At 33.6% G+C, this 25,628-nt stretch overlaps 1 protein-coding gene across 1 annotated transcript; it reads left to right on the top strand.

The window, feature by feature from the left end:
* Positions 1 to 1,530: 1,530 nt before the first annotated feature.
* LOC128184188 (uncharacterized) lies at positions 1,531 to 11,957 on the top strand. The gene is made up of 2 exons (XM_052853550.1): positions 1,531 to 3,188; positions 10,251 to 11,957. Exons 1-2 carry the CDS (start codon positions 1,545 to 1,547, stop codon positions 11,673 to 11,675), a joined length of 3,069 nt encoding a protein of 1,022 aa, XP_052709510.1. The 5' UTR covers positions 1,531 to 1,544; the 3' UTR covers positions 11,676 to 11,957.
* The last annotated feature ends 13,671 nt before the right edge of the window (positions 11,958 to 25,628 follow it).

Raw genomic sequence — 25,628 nt, 5'->3', positions numbered from 1 at the left:
TGATCAAAATGCGTAAGGGGGGGGGATGGTCCGGACCCCGCTCTTGACAAATTCAAACCTATCAAGTAGTAAAAAATTAAAAATAATAAATAATTCTTTGATCTCCCTGGCAAACAGAATTATCCCTCAGACCACCCACCCCCCTGGATTTTTTTGATTAGCTCATGGGCTTTTGCATGTAAAATTTAGACGTATAACTTCCAAATTCAAGGATAAATAGCAATTCCAGAAATATCTTTTTTATTTAAAAATAGAAGATAAAAACGTTTGATTGTTGAATATAGACAGTCAAACGCAGAAATAAATCATCAAATGACATAAAGACCAAGCATTCAGTTTCTATACATATTTGAATATCTACGTATCTTTGGAATTTCACCAGGATTTCAAACGAAAACAAAACTTTCCAAGCGGGAATCTGTCCTTATTAGACCGTGCACGATCAATTGACGTCCGCTGCCCTCAAAGACTGCTCAGAACAATACGTGGCTCTTGCTCTTGGTAACGTGTACACTGAGGTCGACCGTGCAGTGAATATATATATATATATATATATATATATATATATATATATATATATATATATATATATATATATATATATAGGTGGAGCTCCATAAAGGTGAATTTCTCTGTACTTTATGTTTATCTTTATCATTCACTATGGGCAGGTATATGTCAATTAAAGAGTTATTGCTATGTTTGTGCTTATTATCTGTATATATCTATGCAATGTGTATCGTCCCGATCCTCTTAAATTGTCGTTTAACTGCATTCCACCTGTATCTCAAACGACCATGTAGTGAGCGACCAGCGCGCTACTTTCCCTTCGTCATCGAAAGCAAGATTTTTGTCTTGCCTAGATGGCCCAGTGGTTAGCGCGGTGGCCGATCACTGATAGGAGAATGGGTTCCAGAGGTCATGAGTTCGGGGCGGAGGTGGAGCTCCAAAATGGTGAATTTCTCTGTGCTCTACATATATATACACAGGTAGTTCACACCTAAAACAGACTATACTTAATGCTTCCTCAGGTGTGAAAATCACAATTTCAGCTAGGTGGGCATAAGAATGTCAGAATTTTAGTATGTTTGGAATAAACCGAATCTGGAGGTTTGTACCTGTAGTTTTTTTTTCATTTACTAGTAACAATAGTATGTCTTAGCTTTTATATTCATTGGTATTCGTTTAATAACTATATACTTCTGTGAAAGATACTTAAGTTGGAATCGAGCTATAGAATAGAAGATCATTCAAAAATTTTATCTTGTTTATCTCGGTCGTAATACAGAACATGAACTACGACGCACAAAACAGTGGCGTCGTAAACAAATTGAAAGTATGTGTGTTAAGGAGGGGAGTTAGACTTTTCAGAAATCTTGACAAGCAAATATATAAAAAAAATTGCAGCTAGGCCCCCCCCCCCCCCCTCCGACGCCTATGCAAAATATGGAAAAAAACTTTCTTTGATTGATAAGAGAGCTGCAAGCTAATTGGTTTTTGAAAAATTTATTTCAGGATTCATTAAAATCTTTCAGTGTCTGACTATGCTCCCACGTACTTGGGCCCAGGATGTGTTACGGTGTCATCTCTGTGAGACCCCGGGCCCCCCTATGTACTGTGACATTTGTCACAAACATCTGTGCGTAGCTTGCGTTGGAAAACACATCCTAGATGAATCCAAAGAACACAAAGTGGTGCCATTTAAAAAAAGAGGACTTAATTCTAGATGTTCAAAACATTCCACACAATTATGTGAACTTTACTGCCAACACTGTGACATTCCTATTTGTGTGGAGTGTGTTTCTTCTGGAGAACATTTAGGACATGAACAAGTTGGCATTATGAAAATGCTAGATATTAAAAAAGAAGCCTTACAAAGAGATTTGCAAGAATTAGAAAATACCATTTATCCTAAATATCAAGAGATTGCAACTAACATCCCAGTTCAGAAAGTGAAGCTTAAGGAAAACTCCCAGAAATTAACAACAGCTATTGACAAACATGGAGAGGAACTGCAGAGAGAAATAGACATTGCTATCAGAAAACTGAAATCGGACGTGGTTGAAATAGATTCCAAACATCTGGTTGTCTTGAATAAGCATGAAGATGAAATTAAACACAGTATTTCTGAAATCATACATTGCATTGCTGATCTAAAGAAATTACTAAAATCTAATGATGTCAGTCTTGTATCCGCCTACAAATCCAGGAATACTGACTTCAGAAAATTGCCTCCTAAACTCACAGTTTCTCTACCAAGATTCACCCCTCAGAAGATTAATAAAGAACAGATTTATCAGCAGATTGGTTCTCTGTCAGCGTTATCTATCAACACAGAGGAACATTTCTACACAATGGATTTTCCAGGTGCTGAGTTCTCTTCCCCAGACAGACCTTTCATTCATGTACCACAGATCATCACAGATATAAACACCGATTATGGAGAATCTAATGCATTGCGCAGTGTGTCCTGTCAGAGCGATGATGAACTGTGGACGAGTGGTGATGACAACATGATGAGACTCTACAACCTCCACGGTAAACAACTGAAGTCAATCAAAACCAAGTCAGGGAACCCGCCAGAAGACATAGCAGTGACACAGAGTGGTGAACTAGTTTATACTGATCCCAATGATAGAACTGTTAACATAGTAAAGAATACACAGATACAGACAGTGATCAGACTACGGGGGTGGTATCCTCTCTATGTCTGTAGTTCCTCCTCTGGTGACCTCCTGGTTGTCATGATAACTGATGATAAGAAGCAAGCAAAAGTTGTGCATTACTCTGGCTCCACAGAGAAACAAACAATTCAATACGATGACAAAGGACAACCCCTCTATTCATCCGATAATTACACTAAATACATCAGTGAGAACAGGAACCTAGATATCTGTGTAGCTGATTGTATAGCCGGTGCAGTAGTGGTGGTCAATCAGGTCGGGAAACTCCGGATTACGTACACCGGTCCTCCCTCTGCTACCAAGAAACCATTTTATCCTGTCGGCATCACTACAGACAGCCACGGTCGGATCCTGACAACAGACAGTAACAACCACAATATCCACATCCTGGATCAGGACGGACAGTTCCTCAGCTACATTGACAACTGTCATTTACAGAATCCATACGGGTTATGTGTGGACACCCGAGACAACCTCTTTGCGGGTGAATGGAAAACAGGAAAAGTGAAGAAAATCCAATATAACATGTAAACAAACTCTGAATAAATGTCATCAGGATATGTAAACGCCATCAGGATATGTAAACAAACATCATATTTTAACTTGTCCATTTATAAAAATAAACATTTCTTTCGTTCCATAGACCTATTTTCACATGCATCGTTTAGCAAATAATTCAAATATCTTTAATAAATAATGTTATCACCGTTCAGTGGTGTTCTTTTGATGTTGACTTTGCAAAAAGATTGAAACTTAACCTACATTGAGTGCATAAATTGTACTCCATGGACTTGCACAAGTTGACCGTAGATATTCAGATATCCAATTCAGATGTAATAATCATGATAATAGTCATATATGCATGTGCATATGGAATACGTATGTAAGTACATACATATAATTTTAAATGTTAAATTTTAATTGTTTTACTGTAAGTCATTTTAATTCCACGGTGCTAAAATTTCACGATTTATCAAAATGTCCAATAGAGATGGTTTTAATTTCACGCTCAAAGAAAACCAGTTCATGAAAGTAAGCATTAACACGTTTTAAAATTCTTGTGTTAATATTTACGACGGGTTTAATTTTGCGGAAAAACGATAAATCACGAAGTTCAACATAGTGAAATTAAAACAATAATTTTGTGATTATTTACCAATCTACAGCATATACCTATCATTTATAACCCGCATGGATCATCAAAGAAAGCATTTCATTGTTAATATTTTACATCATTCTTTCTTTAACAATAAATGAATTGATCAAATAAAGTTAAGTAAAATCTACTTAATTATTATTATTAATGTACATCAGTACATGTACATTTGATAAAAGGAACAGCCTATAGTGTTGTTTTCTACGTGAATTTGAATCTGACATCATCACAATTAATTCGTGCATTCCGCGATTTTTCTCAGGTTGCTAATGATTTTTACCAAATCAATAAACTGGTTTGAACTGGATCGTGTAGATTTCAGTCCTGTCAGATTCTACATAGCCAACATGAATTACAATCAATTTCCTAAAGAAACATCTATAGGAAATCATACATAGTGGGTGTAAATATACTAGTATTAAAATACATATAAATGTATACTTTCAACAGAGTTAAATTTCTCCCGGCCAGGGTATTCTTTGTCCTTTATCTAGTACCATAAGAAACCATTAGAATATTTGAGGTGTAATTTTAATTTTCCTCAATATCGTTGGTACCATATTTTCCCACGAATGCAATTTTCTCAACAAATTTTAAAGCATTGGGTTTTTTTCTCATCATAAAAGCTAATCCACAGGATAACCTTTCTATTAACATGTTATAAAATACTGGCAATCAACTAAAACTATGAACCAGAACAAATCTAACAGTGCTGGGTGGTCATGACCATTTTTTTGGGACTATATTGAACTCCTTAAGAACAGACATGTTAATACAGATATATGAAATAATTATTATTCAAAGGCTAAAATATATATTATTCTTCATTAGAGATTCCTCGAAGGCATGTGTATGAGCTATGGTACTCAGGTGACTTAAAGCTGACATGAATTCATAATTACGCATCATTTCCCTTTTATCTCCGACTACCGCCATACTAGTTGTCGATTTCTATTGTTCTGCTCATCGCTACAAACCCCCTATATAAGGCCGAGAGCACTATTCATGCTTCACCGCATTCAGGAACTTCATACACCCGAACACGTTACCTCGGACGAAAAGACTTGTAATAGCGCGTTTTGAACAAAAATAATATGGCAACCACTGCACTGGCAAGATATATCCAATAAACGACGAAACAAGACTGACTGAAATCCAGGCGCAGACACTTCCAAAATTTCTCTATATTTGTAGAATGTTTTCCTGTGTATGTTATAACATCGCACATGCGCAAACCACACACTGTGGCAGATCGAGCAATGTCAATTATCGCATGGACTTTAGAAACGGTACGTTTTTGTAGGAACGGATGGAAACGTTGTTACTTTCTTGGATTTACTATCATTTAGCTACTGTGTTGGAAGTAGTGTCGCCGGGGTTTTCAAGAAGATGCAGACGTTTTGCACTCTGTATGAACGACACACGTGTTCGATGTGCATGCGAAGTAAGGCAGCACTCTATGTGCAAAATAATACGGATACCTTGGACATCCTTTCAAACAAAAAATATATTTTGTATTTCATTGATTGTTTTTTTTTTTATTCTTTATTACTATATTTAACTACAATTTGTAGTTCATGCATTTAGAAGTCCGTGCAACATGAATGCCTCGATCGGAAAGCAACCAACCGTAACTTTCTCAACCGGTATATATAACCCACAGTAGAGGAGCGATCGAAACTAATATGGCGACCAAATGCTTTTATGAATTCATGTCAGCTTTAACATCCGTGGAGCTCTTGTTCTTTTTTAACCGGATTTACTTTAATTTTCAATAATACAGTAAAACACACTTATATCGAAGTCCCAGGGACGGACAATTTTACTTTTTATAAGCGTAATTAGTTATATTCGTCAAGCTTACAACATGTTATAAAATGACAGGGAATGAAATTCACTTCGCTGTAAACGTCAATTCATTATAAGCATGTCCATTATAACCGTGTTTTACTGTCCCCCCCCCCCCAAAAAAAAATTATATTTACAATAATGAAATACATCATATCAAAATTTGTGTAAAAGAGTTGTCCCAAAAATTATATTTATTTACAATAATATAATACAGTATCAAAAACTGTGTAAAAGAGTAGTTATTATGTCTCTATGTGACCATTAGGTTGCATTACACACCTAACTCAACTATCCAACTGAGGACAAGATTGCTATATGATATATAATTATGAATATGTAAATGCAACACACAAAGGACATGTCCGAATATTGTACTGATTGTTAAAAGAATACAAAACATTTCAACCATAAATAAAAATCAGTTTTATTCAATATCATATAATACAAAACTTAAATATGATCACGTTTAATATTATAGAATATGTCAATCATAAATAGCTACATGGTGTTTTCACACAATTGAAAACAAGAAGGAAAGAAAAAAAGAGAGAAAATGATTCGTGTCAAACTAGCCGATTCACTGCATGATCCATACAAATTCACAGACCATATACTAGTGGCCCCCAAAATATGCCCAGAGTGAATAGAAACAATTTAAGAGAGAGAGAGATATATATATAACAGCACATCTTCTTACAAAACAATCAAAAAACACATTGTGGACTGGTTATTCAAAGTTTAGTGTATTGTAAATGAAGCAGACATTGATACGATTCAATGCAGACCTTTATATCATATGTAGTAAGCTGTGACACCGATTTGAACACAGAATTCTGAAAACATCCAACTTGTACAGTTGATGTTATTATAAATTACAAAACAAGCACAGTGTGATCTATACACTGATAAAAAAAGGTGAACTGATATAAATTTTACTGAAATGTCCATAATTGGTCTATATTACTTCCATAGATACATTTTTTGACCCCCTAAGGGAACTCTGAATGGGTGGGTGGATGGATGGATAAGAGGGAGCTAGAACCTCCTGCTTCCAACATCTTTTTGATTTTTGGCAGACTATAAAATATTTTTAGTGTTTAAGGGCAAAATGTTGGTATAGATGGTCCCTTTTATATATCAACCGTTCAAAATCAATGCTACAGGGCTGTCATGTGTTTAACATACAAAATCGTTACACAGTTCATAAAAGCGTGTCCTATACATACGTACATGTACGTACAAGTTACTAAAAGGGATGCCTGATTAATTCAACATCTCCCCAAACTAATATCAATTTGCTACATGCAGTTAACTGAATTGTACTAAGTTTAATATAGCAAAATGACCAGAAACTAAAATATCCATTCTCTACACTTTTTAAAAACTAGATGACAACTACCGGTACAATGAGCTTTAAAGGTTTTAACTTACACCAATTGAAAAATGTCATAAATCAAGAAAAAAATCAGGAAGAAAAAAAAAACTTTTTATATTTGTAAAGCATATTGAAAATGCTGATATCTATCAAAAAACAAAATTCAAACAATGTGATAATACACACGAGTGATAGCACTGGAAAAGACTTAAATGAGGTAAATTTACATAATACACAGGAGCAGTCTAAAATCAATGAACACTTGTTGGAATGTATATCCCTGACAATTAAGTCCAAAGGGCTAAAAAATAAATTAGTACGACAGAATCTATTCTCTTCTTTTTTTTTTTTTAACAAGGTTTTTCCACAAAGTGATACATAAATCTACAAAGTATGAAAAGGGAATTAATACTTTCGTGAGAAACGGAGAACTATTTCATGAAGTCACTGCATTTTTAAAAGAGAGTTTGGTCAAATGCAATCGAAAAATGAAGTTATTTCTTTAATTTAACAAAATAAGGATAAAAAGTTTGAGTATGGTACCCATGTATTTCTGATCCTGTAAACAGAGGTATTTCCTTGGCTATAACAAAGATCGCAACGACGTACAAATATGTATATAAAAAGCTACAAAAGCTAACTGATGAGGCATTATTTATTTTATTTTTATTTTTTATTTTATTTTTGCCCCTTTCAACTCTCGTTGCCAGCATGAAAACTTTAAGACTGGACAAATCCCATTGTCTCAAAATATCGCAGTTAAAACACAACTGTGTCTGGGCGAATTCAAGACATGGCAAAACTGTTTGCACGTGTAGAAGGGCGTAAATTACACATAGCGAAAATAACCTTGAATGCAGTATGATATTATTCTCCTCTTATTGTTAGTTGGCAACCTTTTTAATTAATACAACACAAACTCAAGTAAAAGTCCAATTACCGGTACCATACTTCTGACGGTCAAATGAAAGATCTTGTTTAGTACATTAACAATTGAAAGACCCAACCAAAAAAATGTAATGTTTTTAAATAAGAATAAAGTTAGTATATGTACTACTTTTCAATTGTCAATTTGGAAAAAAAGTAAATAATTCCTGTTTATTCATCAAATATCAAACCAAAATGAGTTATCTGGGCTACAATAGACACTGTATTAAAAAAAACTACACTTTGATGCATTTTTTCACGCTGTAGAGCTCGACCAATCGATAGATGGGGCGTGTAGATTTCAGTCTGGCTGTTTCTATACAACTATGAATTAACTATAAGTTTCCGTAAGAAATAGTGGATATAATACTTGGTAGATGTCAATATAACATCTTTGATTTTATTACCAGCCTAATGTTTTATTCCTTAACCACGTGTAGAGCGGTTAAACAGGAACAGTAGCTGTGTTCCGATTGTCATAATTGCATTATAATTATTAACCGGTGGATGTTTACGAAAATCGTTTGCTTTTATATTTTTATGTTCAGACACTTCAACATATATCTTTTAAAATGGTCAATACTTACCTACTTTGAGAATTTTATTCGAACATTTATAATTTCACAGGAACTGCATAGATCTCGGACTCGCTTTGAAGCAAGTCTCGTGAGCTTTCCTTCAGGAATTTATCAGATTTAGCAACCCTAAAGAAAAGAATCCGAACTCATTCACTGGGGTAGATTAGTGCTTGTCGTATGACTTTTAGGTTGTCTATCCATAACTGAGGTAATTTTAATTGATCTAAGTAAATAAAATATATATTTGTAATAATTAATATGAGGCTGACATAAATCAAACTCGGGAGTATGTGTGTAGTCAATTAAATGAACATTTTCACTTGAAACCTTTTATAGAGTTGTCTGTCCTTTAAAAATCAGGGTAAAAACAAAATATGTATCGTAAATTATGAATTTTTCTAGCATTTTAAAGAAAGGGAAAGTTTTTGCAACTTTTTTAGAGAATAGATTTGTGAGAAAATTACTTATCCCCATAGATTTCAATATTAATTTCAAGATGTGATAAATTTGTTAATATTCAAAATTTCAAAAGTGAATCTGTATTAATCAATAATCCTCATTAAATCACACTTAAATTTTAGCAATCAAACTTGCAATCTATTAGATAAGAAATATGATAGTAATGGATGGACTACCTTAAATAACTGGTAAAACTACAGCAAATTATGTTTTTATACACATACTTAGCAAAATCATCGTTTAAAAGCGTACACAAAAATTGATATAAATATTGGACAAAGCAGCGCTTTAGATATATGTGTGCACATTAATGAAAACAGTTTGAAACGACATAAAAATATGTGTGGGTATTGACGTGCATGTAGACCCTCCTCCTCCCACACCCACGCCCCACTCCATCATCTGAGTACGCCTCTATGGTTTGAATATTGACACCTCTTTAAATCCACCACTGTTGGAAGTAAATAAATCATGTGATGATATTGATTACACAACCAGGTAGATCTATACCAGGAAGATCAATACCTGACTCGCCATGTTGGAATTTGGGGGTTTGTACCTGTAGTTTGGTTTTTTTTTGCCATTATTGTCATTTTTTGTTAGTAACAATACTCTGTCCTAGCTTTCATTTTCGTCGGTATTCGTTTAATAATTATACACACTATCTGTTAAAGATACTCAAGTAGGAATCCAACTATAGAATAAAAGATCCTTCCAAAATTTTATCTCGGTCATAATACAGAACATGAACTACGACGCACAAAAGTGTGGGGGGGGGGGCTAGATTTTTTTTTCAGAAATCTTGACAAGCAAATAGAAAAAAAAACTTTGCAGATACCCTCCCTCCAGGTTCCGACACTTATGCAAAATATGAGAAAAACTTTCTTTGATTAATCAGAGAGCGGCAAGCTATTTGTTTTTCCATAAATTTATTTCAGGATTCTCTTAAAATCCTTCAGTGTCTGACCATGCTCCCACGTACTTGGGCCCAGGATGTGTTACGGTGTCATCTCTGTGAGACCCCGGGCCCCACTATGCACTGTGACATTTGTCACATACATCTGTGCGTAGCTTGCGTTGGAAAACATCTCCTAGATGAATCCAAAGAACACAAAGTGGTGCCATTTAAAAAGCGGGGACTTAATCCTAAATGTTCAAAACATTCCACACAATCATGTGACCTTTACTGCGAACACTGTGACATTCCTATTTGTGTGGAGTGTGTTTCCTCTCGTGAACATCTAGGACATGAACAAGTTGGCATTTTGAAAATGCTAGATACTAAGAAAGAAGCTTTACAAAGAGATTTTCAAGAATTGGAAAATACTATTTATCCTAAATATCAAGAGATTTTATCTAACATCCAAGTTCAGAAAGCAGATCTTAAGGAAAACTCCAAGAAAATAACAACAGCTATTGACAAACATGGAGAAGAACTACAGAGAGAAATAGACATTGCTGTCAGAAAACTGAAATCTGACGTGGTTGAAATAGATTCTAAACACCTGGTTGTCTTAAATAAGCATGAAAATGAAATCAAACACAGTATTTCTGAAATAACACAGTGCATTACTGATCAAAAGAAGCTCCTAAACTCCAATGATGTCAGCCATGTATCTGCTTACAAATCCAGGAATGCTGAATTCAGAAGATTGCCTCCTAAACTCTCAGTTTCCTTACCAAGATTCACCCCTGAGAAGATTAACAAAGAGCATATTTATCAGCAGATTGGTTCTCTGTCAGCATTATCTATCAAAACAGAAGATCAGGGATACACATTGGATTCTCCTGGTGCTGAGTCCTTTCCCCTGGACAGTCCGCTCATTGATGTACCAAGAATCATTACAGAAATAAACACAGAGTATGGAGGATCTAATGAATTACGCAGTGTGGCATGTCTGAGTGACAATGAAGTGTGGATGAGTGGCGTGGACAACATGATAAGACTCTACAACCTACATGGTAAACTATTGAAGTCAATCCAAACCAAGTCAGGGAACATACCATGGGACATAGCAGTGAAACAGAGTGGTGAACTAGTTTATACTGATCCCAATGATAGAACTGTGAACATAGTGAAGAATACACAGATACAGACAGTGATCAGACTACCAGGGTGGTATCCTCTCAATGTCTCTTGTACCTCCTCTGGTGACCTCCTGGTTGTCATGATCACTGATGATAAGAGACAAGCAAAAGTTGTTCGTTACTCTGGCTCGATAAAGAAACAAACAATTCAATACAATGACAAAGGACAGCCTCTCTATTCATCTGATGAGACGGTTTACCTTAAATACATCAGTGAGAACAAGAACCTAGATATCTGTGTAGCTGACAATAAAGCACGTGCAGTAGTGGTTGTCAATCAGGCCGGGAAACTCCGGTTTACGTACACCGGTCCTCCCTCTGCTACCAAGAAACCATTTTATCCTGTCGGCATCACTACAGACAACCACGGTCGGATCCTGACAACAGACAGTAACAACCACAATATCCACATCCTGGATCAGGACGGACAGTTCCTCAGCTACATTGACAACTGTGATTTAAAACTTTCATACGGTTTATGTGTTGACACCCGAGACAACCTCTTTGTGGCTGAATTTAAAACAGGTAAAGTGAAGAAAATCCAATATTACACGTAAACAAACTGTGAGTTAATGCCATCAGGACATGTAAACGCCATCAGGATATGTAAACAAACATATTATTTTATTTTGTCTGTTTATAAAGATAAGCATTTCTGTTGCGCTATAGAACAGATCTCATATGCATCGTTTAGCAAATAATTCAAATAACTTTAATAAATGATGTTACCATCATTCAATGGTGTTCTTCTGATGTTGACTGTGCAAAAAGATTGAAACTTAACCTTCATTGAGCGCATGAATTGAAACTCCATGAACATACACAAGCTGACCTTAGATATTCAGATATCCAATTCAGATGTAATAATCATGATAATCATCACATATGCATGTATATATGGAATACCTGTGTAAGTACATACATGTAATTTTAAATGTTAAATTTTAATTGTTTTACTGTAAGTCATTTTAATTCCACGGTGCTAAAATTTCACGATTTATCAAAATGTCCAATAGAGATGGTTTTAATTTCACGCTCAAATAAAACCAGTTGATGAAAGTAAGCATTAACACGTTTTAAAATACTTGTGTTAATATTCACGATGGGTTTAATTTTGGGGAAAAACGATAAATCACAAAGTTCAACATAGTGAAATTAAAACCATTGTGATTATTTACCAATATACATTATATAGCTATCATTTATAACCCGCACGGATCGTCAAAGAAAGCATATCATTGTTTATATTTTACATCATTCATAAAAGGAACAGCCTTATAGGGTTGTTTTCTACGTGAATTTGAATCTAACATCATCATGATTAATTCGTGCAGTCCGCGATTTTTCTTAGGTAGCTAAAGATTTTTACCAAATCAATAAACTGGTTTGAACTGGATCGTGTAGATTTCAGTCCTGTCAGATTCTACATAGCCAACATGAATTACAATCAATTTCCAAAAGAAACATAGGAAATTACACATAGTGGGTGTAAATATACTATTATTAAAATACATGTATACTTTCAGCAGAATTAAATTTCTAATGGCCAGTGTATTCTTTGTCCTTTATCTAGTACCATAAGAAACCATTATAATATTTGGGGTATAATTTTAATTTTCCTCAATATCGTTGGTACCATAATTTCCCACGAATGCATTTTCACTCCTGAATTCAAAATCCACTGATATTCCCAAAAATTGACAGACATTGTCTGACATCCACTGTATATTCACTGTACCCTACTGTAAATCCACCGTACACTCACTGTACAGAGCTACTGTACCACACTGCACCCCTCTGTAAAGAACCATTGTACTCCACTGGACAGCACTGTACCTACCCACTGACCAGCACTGTACCTCACTGTACACCACTGTTCCAGACACTGACCAGCACTGTACCCCACTGTACACCACTGTACAGGGTCTTGACAAACACTGTACACCACTGTTACCCACTGTACCAATGTTTTTATAAGTTATTAATATGCTTGAACAATGAATTGAATATTTACTTTATTTGAGACCAAAATCTGGATTTGTTTTTATTCTTTCCTATTGCTTACAGGAGAGAAAATGGGCTTCTATTTCTTTAAGTTCATATATAATTACATGCTAGGTCAGGATTTTTTTTCAGGGAAAGGGCAGGGATATCATCAATTTCTGGGGGAGCTTAGACATATTTTGGATAGTTGTACAATGTAAGTTTTAAAAAATTGAATTATCCTCTGCCCCCACCCCTCCCCTATCCTCCGATCCGTGCATGTATTAAACACTCAGAATCCAATTATCATACAAAATAAAGCAACTTATCCAATTTAAAGGGGAAAGTATTTATATATATTTCAATATTAATTTTCTAGTAACAAAATATTAGTTGGTTTTTTTTTGTTTTTTTTTAACAATGAATTTAATTTTATCAACATTGTCAAATAAATATTAGTTTACATGTAACATTAAAGTTTTAAAATTCAGAGAATTTAAAACTATGTATTACATTTTATAAAGATAAAATCCACCATATTGCTCAACATACTGATTTTCTTTCAAGTGAGAGAAGATAACCAACTGGTCTATACTTTAAAATGTCTTTAAAGTTTTACTTCACAGGAAGATCCGTAAGTCAGTGTCTGTGTATAAATACATACTTTCAGTAGATCAAAAGGTGTGAATGTCGCAATATTCAACTTTGTAAATTGTCAGTCTGACACCTTGTTCAAGATATTATGTAATTCCCTTATAGGGGTATTTGTGGTCTTTGGAGTATTAAATCCAGTAGATATATATCTATTTTTTTTAAAATATAACATGTATGAATAAACGAAATTATCTTTATATTCATCATTTTAGATGCGCTTTTTAGTATTTAAATCAAGTTGGATACTGAGTATTAAACATGTTAAATATTTATAAATCCCTCCCCCTCCCCCAGCAGTCGCTGATATCAAAATAAGTATAGTGTTAAATTAAAAATGAAATGTGATGATAACGAACAGTGTTCAAAAAATATTTCACTCGGTTACGATACTTTAAATTATATACTTTTGAATTCTCACACTGTTCGTTATCACCACATGTCATACATCTTCATGTATCTTCTCTTGCACAGCTAAGAATGTTGCCATGATAAAGATGATATAGTTACATAGTTTTAATAAGAAAAAAAATAGATCCTCTCTCTCTCTTTCTCTCTCTCTCTCTCTAATGTTGTAACTATCCTCCCAAATGTCCGATGTCGTATAATTTAAGGTCCGGTCTGTAAAATGGTCTGGCCGGACCTTTAATGTTAACATTTAAGGTCCGGCTTTCCTCTATAAGTAAAGGTTCTACCCTTAGTCACTTATTGCAATTTATCTCAGAGTTATTATTCTTTTTGCTCATGTGCATTTACATGAATCTAAAATATGTCTTTGTTTATAAAAACCAGTCGGCCATTTACGTATGGTACATTACAGAATAGCCGTATCACTAAATTATTTTGTGGAATATTAATAAATATTGATCGCGGAGTAGATTTTGACAAATTGTTTTCGAATCTGAGTAAAAAAAGAAAATAAAAACATGGGTATTTTTACAATAATTTGAGCACCCTATTTAGTCGCTTTGTTTTTTAATCTCTTTCGGTGTATACGGATTAGCGGAGGATTTCACGACACGTACACACGGGTAAATGAAGCCCTGCAGGCATTCACACCTTACCTAATCAGAACACACCCCTAATCTGAGAGAGAAAAAAGCTCTACTGTAGTGTTCTGCACAACCAATAATATGCTCTCTTTTTTTTTCTCTCTCTCTCCTCTCTCTCTCTCTCTCTCTCTCTCTCTCTCTCTCTCTCTCTCTCTCTCTCTCTCTCTCTTTTCTCTCTTTTTAAGGTTTCAAAAAAAAGATAATAGGTATATAATTTGTGATAAAATTGCTATGATACAAAGCGTTTTGATGCAGAAATATATTTGTACACTGCCTTGCAATTATCTTCAGATTGCTGTCTGGGCACCTTTAAGGCACCATTTTAATTTGTTTTACTACTTCACATTTCAAAACCTCACAAAATTAGATGCATTTCTTTACATAAAAAATTAAAGAATGATTAAGTTTAAAGGGAAAAGTGGAGAAAAATTATGACATTTTTTAATCGGAGCTAGTGATAAATGAAAAAAAAATAATCTCTACATCATTCGAGCTTGACGTTAATTAATTGAGACTTTCACATGAATAGCATTCGCAGACATTTACACTTTCCAGATCACCAAATACACAACACACCCCTGCGAATGTTATTGTCATTTAAATTTTAGACCATGTGATCTTATTTGGCCCTTTCAGTTTCGCAGTAAAAATCATGCCTCGTGTTTATAGTCTATTTCATAGAATCTAGGTACTTGTAGTCAAATATAAAATCTAGAGGTTTATTCATTTTAAACTTTATCTTCATTAATTGTTTTCTAAAATGTGTTATAGAAATAAATGCGACAAGACAAAAAATAGTTTTTGACTGATGTTGCAACAATTAACATGTTTGTAGAGATCCCCCCTGAGGATTAATTTTTGATCCGCGCTTGAACTAGCAATAGCATCAATAGTGAAACAGACTATATTTCATGCAGAATGTTTTTTGAAAATGGCTCGATATACTAAGTTTTTATTCAAAACAGACACCCATTATTTTCCTAAAAACATGGTATTGCACACCACAAGCATCAAACATAACTATGATTTTATTAAGCAACCCAATGTTTATATTTTTAACCATTCTACACGTGGTTGAACACGAACGATAACTCTGTTCTGAATACTATCGTTTAATGTACATTACCGCTAGATGGTGAAATAAGACATACATCTAAAAAGGTTTTCATGTTTTTAACATAAATCCTAGTAGGATATGATATAAAAACGACCAGTACTTACGTATTTTGAGAATATTATCCGAACACATACTTCCGCTCGAAATTTCACAGGTCAGAAACTGAACAAATCTCGGTGAAGTCTCGCAAACTTTCATTCGAGCACCTCTGGATTTATTACATACTTAGCAACGATAAAGAAAACATTCCGAACACATTCGCAGGGGTGAACACTGTAGGATTGATACGAGAGTTGCTCCAAAAGTAGTGTCACAGTTGCAATAAAATCATGAAAACTCGCTGTAATGACATAATCTCGAACTGTATTATATTTATATATATTTATTTAGATCTGAAAATTTTAGTGCAACGCGGGCATGTTAAGACTTCCCGATGGATTTTTACAGCGATATGTAGAAAGTCACTTGTCTGTACTTCATACGATATGACGTCATAATTAACTTTGGCGTTACGATCTGCATTCCTGTCGATAGTTCTAAGGGAATGTATCTTAACGTTAAAAGTGAATTATATCAAACCAGTATACTACCGCATGTTTTCTTTACATAGATGCTGTCGTTAATGCTATACGCACAGATATATTCATATGAAAAACCAATATCAAATAATCGACAGTTTTAAAGCTTCGTTTTAAATAAAAGACTATTTATAAACTAGTGGTTTGGAGACTCTCCCTGCTACGTGTAAACAACTGAATGAAGAAATTTTAATGCATGTAAAAACCAGCTTGGCGCAGGTGAAAGATCAATACAATTTTAGAATATTTTACGTAAAATTGGTAGAGAATGTAAGTACCAATGTGAATCGTGCTTGGGAAACCTACGGATTTACCCCAATTTTTTGTTTATCGCTTTGAATTAGTAAAAATGTGCAATATTTTGATGATTTTGTGGAATGTTTCAACAATATTTTTCATAAACGAAATATCTGTTTCTTTCCCAAGGAAGAACTTCAAAGTATATGACTTAACAAAGGATTATTATTAAAAATATGTATGATTTAATGTCATTAATCACCTGCGCCGATGCGATTTAAATAGATCATTTGCAATATTAGGATTCGCCCGTCACGTGATTACAAAGTACATATGACGTCACAAAAATGCATCAAATATAATGTTTAACATCGATGTCATGAAATGTAACATAGATTTTAAGAAATACTCTCGGTCAAAGTAAGTTTGCGATGATTCAAATTATATCGTTTTCCAGCCGTATTTTAGCACCAGGATGCCTTAACATTGCTGCGAAAACGATATTTGCTTCCGAAGACAACATATATAGAGCGTTAGGTAAGGACAGTCGCCGCGCGCCTGCGACGTTGTTTATGTATTTTTTGACGTTTTGTTTTAAAATCAAACTTCTGTGCTTTACAAAGAAATGGTTGGGATGCTATATCCACACTTTATTGTAATTGTTTTTATTACATGTAAATATCAATGCAGTGTATTTTATCTGTAACATCCGGTCGTGACGGTACCAAACAAAATTCTATGTTCTATTATTGTAATTTTCAATAGAGTTTTTCAGATTGTTTTTTTAAATATTACACAGTATTGAAATGGCAAATACTTGAAAAGTGCATTTCTTCTGTTGAGATATTTCAGATCTTATTGAGATGTTAATTTTCTGAGTTTCTTCGCGCGAGATCTCAATAAAGTATAGTGACTGAACAACCAATCATTGCTATAAAATAGACCTTAACATGTTAATGTGCAGAATAGATACAGTGTATCAGTTATTAGTCCATCACTTCAGTAGTCAGCGAAGGTGACACCAAAAATCGGCTTTTAAAAGTTTTTGCTTTTTTAATGAAAAATTCTATCTATTTTAGATCCTTTCGAATGAAATATACGTTATCCTCATTTGAGATATTTCAGATATCTATTTGATATGTTTCTTTTCTGATTTTGTACGCGCGATATCTCAAAAACAGTAAGTGATTGAGCAATCAATCTTTGCTTTATGATAGACCTTTTCATGAATACATGTATGTGCAGAATACGTATCAATAACTTGTCTGTCAGTTCTGGTCGTAACCAGAAGCAAGCAAAATTGTACTTTTTACTTTTTATAATTTTTGATAGAATTGTCCAGACTTTTTTCTTAAATTTCAGCACATTATTGTAATGTTAAATACATGAGTATTGCTTTTTTCTACTGATGTATCTCAGATATTTTCAGAATCTTTTCTGATTTTGTCTGTGCAAGACTCAATAATGGAAAGTGATTGAGTAACCAATATTTGCTATATGATAAACCTAAACATGTAGATGTGCAGCAAAGGTATCAATGATTTATCCGGCATGTCCAGTCATCACCGGAACCAAACAAAATTGTATTTTTTAAACTTTCTAATTAATGATAGTATATTCCAGATTTTTTCAAAAATTCAACCCAGGTTTAAAATCGCATGGTAAATCATCGTGATGATTATTGCGTTTCTTATGTTGAGATATCTCGGAAAAATGTTTTTATTATTCAGTTATTGATAATACGCAATTTATATTTGAATCATGTTGAATGTTTGTGACATAATAAATTCCACGAAGATGAATGAGCATGCAGCCCAAATCATGCGTATAAAATTTTCTTTTTAAAACAAACTTATGAGCCATTAAAGCTGTATTTACTGGTTATACAGACAATTAGAACTTGTTGAACGAAAACGCACTCCATTGAGAACGAACCCCATTAGTTGTCATCGTATAATGGCTGCCTTTATATTCAACATTTTAACTGATCGTATGGTTTTCTTACACAACTATATTTGTTAAAATTAACGTCTTAAACAATGTCAAGTGCTAAACACAATGTACCGAGTTAAATTTTTGGGGACAGAATTACATGTACACATGTAGTTTACTGAATTTTGCTTTACACACTTTGAGAAAATCCGAACGACACGTAACATTTCCGTATAAAATAGCTTCGTGTTGTCTTTAGAACAGTAAGATATTCAAACAAAGACCAATTCTGGCTAATCATTTTTATCTTGTGTAATATTTGCTTCCTGTGTATAGTGATTAACAGCGGTCACGACCGCATGCGGGTAGACTTCCAGCCCGGAGGCTTTCACATCTCTAGAAATTAAGCCCCGCCCTCACCTGAGATTTACCACCCGGTAAAAATGTTCGGCCTTTAAAATGATTTTTCGTTTTTTTATCTTCATTTACTGAAACCAGTATATTGGTATATTGTATCATAGCAAACAAGTTAATTTCTATCTTCTTTATTCTCTCTCTCCCCCTCTCTCTCTCTCCATGCTAACATACAAATATTTTAGTATTTGAATAAAGTACCACCGGTAACATGTATAGTAATGTTGACAGCGACTAAATGTACATGTTGGCATAAAAAAATTATTTCTAGTAACGGGATAATGTCCATGGATTCAAATGATTTAATGTTCGTTATTGAATGATTGTCTTAAAAATTCTTAATGAATGAAAGTCAACGCTAAAAAGTAATTTTTTATATCGACGATGTACTGTCTCCTTCTGTGTGTATGTCTACCGATAAAAATCTTGTCTGTCTGAGACCAACAGAAAACTCAGAACTAACAGAAAAAGGCGCAGACTAAACACACGACCGGCTGACTGCGTCAAGGTGTGAAAACTGACCACCTGTGTATATGTGTTGTAGCCTAGGTGTAAACAGATGAAAACATCGGGGAAATACACTCTGAATTTTCACTTTTGATTAAAAAAAACATGAATCGTTTCGACATAGCACAGTACTGCAAGGGGTATCAATTTGCAAGTGGATGAAGAAAAAATGGAGGTGTATTATCCGTACTACATTTTATTTTTTTCGACTTAAAGTTTGCAGATTTTTTTTAAACCCAGGAGTTAGTTGGCAGAGAAAAACTTGAGACTTAAGAAATATAATCAGTATGTAAAAGAAGCAGATTAATAGACAATCAATTTTTTTACCCCAATCAATTTCTGATAAATCTCTCTCTCCCTTTCTCTCTCTCTCTGTCTCTGTCTCTCTCTCTCTCTCTCTCTCTCTCTCTCTCATGAATTTTCTAGTGCTAAATATTGAGGCCCGGAGTCAGAGAGAAATAATTACGTTAAAATCCCCTTACGGCATCACAACCGCCAGTTCCAGCATAGATTTTATGAACTTTTCTATGACTACATATGATACCAATACAATACAGTCAGAAATTTATATACATGTACATGTAATCTCTCTCTCTCTCTCTCTCTCTCTCTCTCTCTCTCTGTTTAAAATTTAAAATGCATTCTGCAGTATATATATGTTATTTTGTAAAATTAAAACCCATCATTTGCAATGTATTTCTAAATATTTTAATCAAAAGAGATCAACATATGAGCTAGAAACTCGCATGCTTTCTTCGAAATGTACCAGAGTAGTCAAGCGTGCAGTCATGATTCATGGACATGAGCATGAATGTATTTTGTGGATTCAGTGTTTAATTGACTGTTTTTCAGTGGGTTAAAGACAGCTCATGAGACACAGAGAAATAACAACCCGATCATTTAAAAGAGGCATGTCGTATACCATCAATAAGGAATGATAATGTACCTTGCTGGTTGGGGGGGGGGGGGGGTTATTTTCCAATGACTGGCACAATAAACATATTGACATGCACTTTTTTGATAATCAGATTCAACATGTAAAATTCAGAACTTTCACCTGACAGCTAGGGACATTATCATAATTTTGTGATCGTAACGTTCAATAACAATAGACGTTCATAAATAAAACATACTAAATAAATTTAACGACCTGTTGCATTCTTCTGTCAAGTTGTATCTATGCATAATGTTAATGCTATATACAGCATAATTAAAATAAATATTGAAGAAGAAAAAAATAAACTGTAGATTTAAAAATCTGATTTTTTTTTTCAAATTAATAGTACAGTGGGGTACAGTGATGGTCAGTGCCCGGTACAGTGGCGTACAGTGCTAGTCAGTGCCCTGTACAGTGGTGTACAGTGGGGTACATTGGAAGTCAGTAGGACTGTACAGTGGTGTACAGTGGGATACAGTGTTGTTCAGTAGAAATGTACAGTGGGGTACAGAGGGGTACAGTGGAAGTCAGTGAAATGTACAGTGAGGTACAGTCAATGTACAGTGGATGTCAGACAATGTCAGTCAATTTTTGGGAATATCAGTGGATTTTGAATTCAGTAGTGTTTTCTCAACATATTTTAAAGCATTGGGTTTTTTTTCTCTTCATAAAAGCTAATCCACAGAATAACCTTTCTTTAACATGTTATAAAATACTGGCAATCATCTAAAACTAAGAACCAGAAAAATCTAACAGTACTTTGTGGTCTTGACCATTTTGTTTAGACTATACTGACATGTTAATACAGATATAGGGAATAATTATTATTCAAAAATTAAAATATATATTTTTCTTCACTAGAGATTCCTCGAAGGCATGTGTATGGGCTATTGTACTCCGGTGACTTAACATCCGTGGACCTCTTGTTTTTTTTAACTGGATTTACTTTAATTTTCAATAATAAAGTAAACACACACTGATAACGAAGTCCCAGGGACGGACAGTTTTACTTTGTTATAAGCGTAATTAGTTATATTCGTCAAGCCTACAACATGTAATTAAGCCACAGGGAATGAAAATCACTTCGCTGTAAACGTCAATTCATTATAAGCATGTTCATTATTACCGTGTTTTACTCTACCCCCCCCCCCCCCAATGAAAAAAATTATATTTACAATAACGAAATACAATATCAAAAATTGTGTTAAAGAGTTGCCCCCCCCCCAAAAAAAATATATTTATTTACAATAATGAAATATCAAAAACTGTGTAAAAGAGTTGTTATTATGTCTCTGTGACCATTAGGTTGCATAACACACCTAACACAACTATCCAACTGAGGACCAGACTGCTATATGATATATATTCATTTACATATTTATAATTATATATGTATAGAGACATAATAACAACTCTTTTACACAGTTTTTGATACGGTATTTCATTATTGTAAATAAATATAATTTTTTTTTTGGGGGGGGGGGGGGGACAACTCTTTTTCAAAGGACATGTCCGAATATAGAACTAATTGTTAAAAGAATACAAAACATTTCAACCATAAATAAAAATCAGTTTATTCCATATCATATAATACAAAACTTAAATATGATCACGTTTAATATTATAGAATAGGTCAATCATAAATAGCTACATGGTGTTTTCAGACAATTGAAAACGAGAAGGAAAGAAAAAAGAAAAAAAATGATTCGTGTCAAACAAGCCGATCCACTGCATGATCCATACAAATTCACAGGTCATATACTAGTGGCCCCCAAAATATGCCCAGAGTGAATAGAGACAAATTAAGATATATATATATATATATATATATATATATATATATATATATATATATATATATATATATATATATATATATATATATATATATATATATATATATATATAAAACACAGCACATCTTCTTACAAAACCAACAAAAAACACATTGTGGGCTGGTTATCCAAAGTTTAGTGTAATTGAAGCAGACGTTAATACGATTCAATGCAGACCTTTATGTCATATGTAGTAAGCTGTGACACCAATTTTTAGCACAGAATTCCTGAAACATATCCAAATTGCACTGTTGAATTTGCAATGTGAAAAAATACATATATATAAACTTTTCTGCAATGATCGCTACCTTCATAAATGTTAATGTTAACATTTTTCTTTAAACTAATTAATAAATTGAATATGAAAAGTTAGTAAAATTCACTAAATTACTGTTCACATACATAAGTTCGATTGCTGAGAGAAACAGCCTAATCGTCTAGCTTTACTGTGAAACTTTCAGTCTGACATCATCATAATTGACATCATCATGATTATTTCGTGCAGTCTGTGATTTTTCTTAGGTCGCTGTAGGTTTCTACCAGTCGATAAGAAGGACATGTCAATTTCAGTCCTGTCAGTATCTTGTCAGTCTCACCCGCTGTAGATTTTGACCAATCGATAGATTGGGCGTGTAGATTTCAGTCTGGCTGTTTCTATAGAGCTATGAATTAACTACAAGTTTCCGTAAGAAATAGAGGAACTAATACTTGGTAGATGTAAGCATAACATCTTTGATTTTATTACCAGCCTAGAGTTTTATTCGGTAACCACATGTAGAGCGGTTAAACAGGAACAGTAGCGGTGTTCTGATTGTCATATATGCATTATAATTAATTACCGGTAGATGTTAAAACAAATCGTTTGCTTTTATATTTTTATGTTCAGACACTTCAACATACATCATAGCAATTTATGACATTAAAATGGCCAATACTTACCTACTTTGAGAATCTTATTCGAACATTCATAATTTCACAGGAATTGCACAGTTCTCAGACTCGTTTTGAAGCAAGTCTCGTGAAGTTTTCTTCAGGAATTTATCAGATTTAGCAACCATAAAGAAAAATATCCGAACACATTTACTTGGGTAGATCAGTGGTTGTCGTGTGGCTTTCAGGTTGTCTATCCATAACTGAAGTGATTAAACAATTTTAATTGATCTAAGTACATAAAATATACCTTTTTTAATAATTATGAGGCTGACATAAACCAAACTCAGGAGTATGTATGTAGTCAATTAAATGAACTTTTTTCAGTTGAAACTTTTATAGAGTTGTCTGCCCTTTTAAGGTTGGTTTACCCCATAAAAAATCTCACGAGAAAACATACCCTGAAAATTTCTTAAATCGTTCTGTAGTATTTACAGTTCATTATATAAAATATTCATCAAATTTGTCTCTGCCATTTTTATGCAATACTGCCTTGAACTTGGTATTGTTGATGGTGCAGTTTTGACGCTTTTCTAATGATTACATAGGAAAATGAACATTTGTTGAGATTAGGTTATTTTGAAAAATTGCATGTAACTTTTAACCAATTTAGACAAATTTATCAACTGTTTCTGTGCTTAAAGAAAAAATGATTTCAAATAAATTAATGTAAAAAAAATTATATGTGTTCTCGCTAGATTTTTTGCTATTTTATCTTTATTTTTGATAATTTTACCGAAAATTGCCGTGTTTCCCGTATTTGACGTCGTGAGTACGACGCCATTCATTTTTAACCCGTTCCGCTTATTAAGTGATATAACAATCACTTAAAAATCAAATTTAGACCTCTAAAGCTAAAACTAGTAGTTATATTTCTGAAAAAGCAATTTTGGAGTATGAAAATAATAGATTAAAAAAAGGCATATCTTTACTATGAATTCGAAGTTATAAGGCCTCCCGTGTACCCCCGGTTAGCATTGGCCTGTAAAAAAAAATCCTAATTTTGCTTTTGTATTATAAAAACATTCCTTTTTTTTAAATTATAAAGATTTGTTAGTTGCTATTATAGGTATTAAAAGCCCACTTTTGCTCTCTTATTCTAAATCAGAGAATGCAGAGCATAATATTTTTTATATATAAAATTTAGAGGAAAGGGTGGTACAACTTTTTAAGTGGGTTCCCCATTTTCACTTTCGTTTGTCGAAATGTCTTGTTAATGTTCATATATGCAAATAGTCTTAATTCTAGAAAACAGATGATATTCGTAAGATATAGACTTTTATTTTGGTTATCAAAATCTTTGCAACTAATTTAGAAAATATAATTCCCCGGCTTTGCTTCTCCCTTTTTCGTTCAAAATAGTTACGATATGCTTGTAAACTTTATTACCGACCCAAACTAATTTACAGACACTCCTCTCTCTCTCTCTCTCTCTCTCTCTCTCTCTCTCTCTCTCTCTCTCTCTCTCTCTCAAACGTTCGAGACTACATGACTGTCATTACTTAGCTTTTATGTACAGTTTCACATAGAGTTAAAAAGTAACGCTCAAATTCTTGATAATAATCTACTTAAATATGATGTATTGCTTCCCATCTGCATTTCTAACTTACGATTTTTAGTTGAAAACTAAGACGTGGTATGGATTACTGCTACAGTATTTACACTATAGACCTAAATCGAATAACTATATTATTACTAAGAGCATTTGACGTTAGAAAATGTAAAGCGGGAAACTTTGAGAAGTCTCCGTTATGACATCATAAACAAATGTACACAAAACAGCCTCTCAAGTTGTCTAAATTGAGTACAAAATTTGATGACGAAAGCAAACCCGCGACCCACCTTAAAGTCTGGGTAAAAACATTTCTCAAAATATGTACAGTAAATTATGAATTTTTCTAGCATTTTCAAAGAAAGGGAAAGCTTTTGCAACTTTTTTTAGAGAATAGATTTGTGAGAAAATTACTTGTACTAAAAAGATAATATTTGAAATTGCATTTTCCCATAGACTTCAATGTTAATTTCAAGATGTGATAAATTTGTTAATATTCAAAATTTCAAAAGTGAATCTGTATTATTCAATAAACCTAATATAATCACACTAAAATTTAAGGGATCAAACTTGCAATCTATTAGATAAAAATATGATAGATATGGATGGACTACTTTGAATAACTGAGAAAACTACAGCAAATTATGTTTTTAAACACATACTAAAGCATAACCATCGGTTAAAAGCGTACACAAAAATTGATATAAATATTGGACCAAGCAGCGCTTTAAATATATATGTGCACATTAATGAAAACAGTTTGAAACGACATAAAAAAAAATGTG

Source organism: Crassostrea angulata, chromosome 5 (assembly GCF_025612915.1).
Source record: "Crassostrea angulata isolate pt1a10 chromosome 5, ASM2561291v2, whole genome shotgun sequence".
Taxonomy (NCBI): domain Eukaryota; kingdom Metazoa; phylum Mollusca; class Bivalvia; order Ostreida; family Ostreidae; genus Magallana; species Magallana angulata.
The sequence above is the reverse complement of the archived record's forward strand: the minus strand, read 5'-3'. Positions and strand labels throughout refer to the sequence as shown.

What these genes read in the sequence shown, in the direction of transcription:
- LOC128184188 (XM_052853550.1), top strand. Translation starts at nt 1,545, where the DNA reads ATGCTCCCACGTACTTGGGCCCAGGATGTGTTACGGTGTCATCTCTGT. An exon ending in GTGAATGGAAAACAGGAAAA is followed by an intron (nt 3,189 to 10,250) that starts GTGAAGAAAATC and finishes ATTTGTGTGGAG; the next exon opens with TGTGTTTCCTCTCGTGAACA.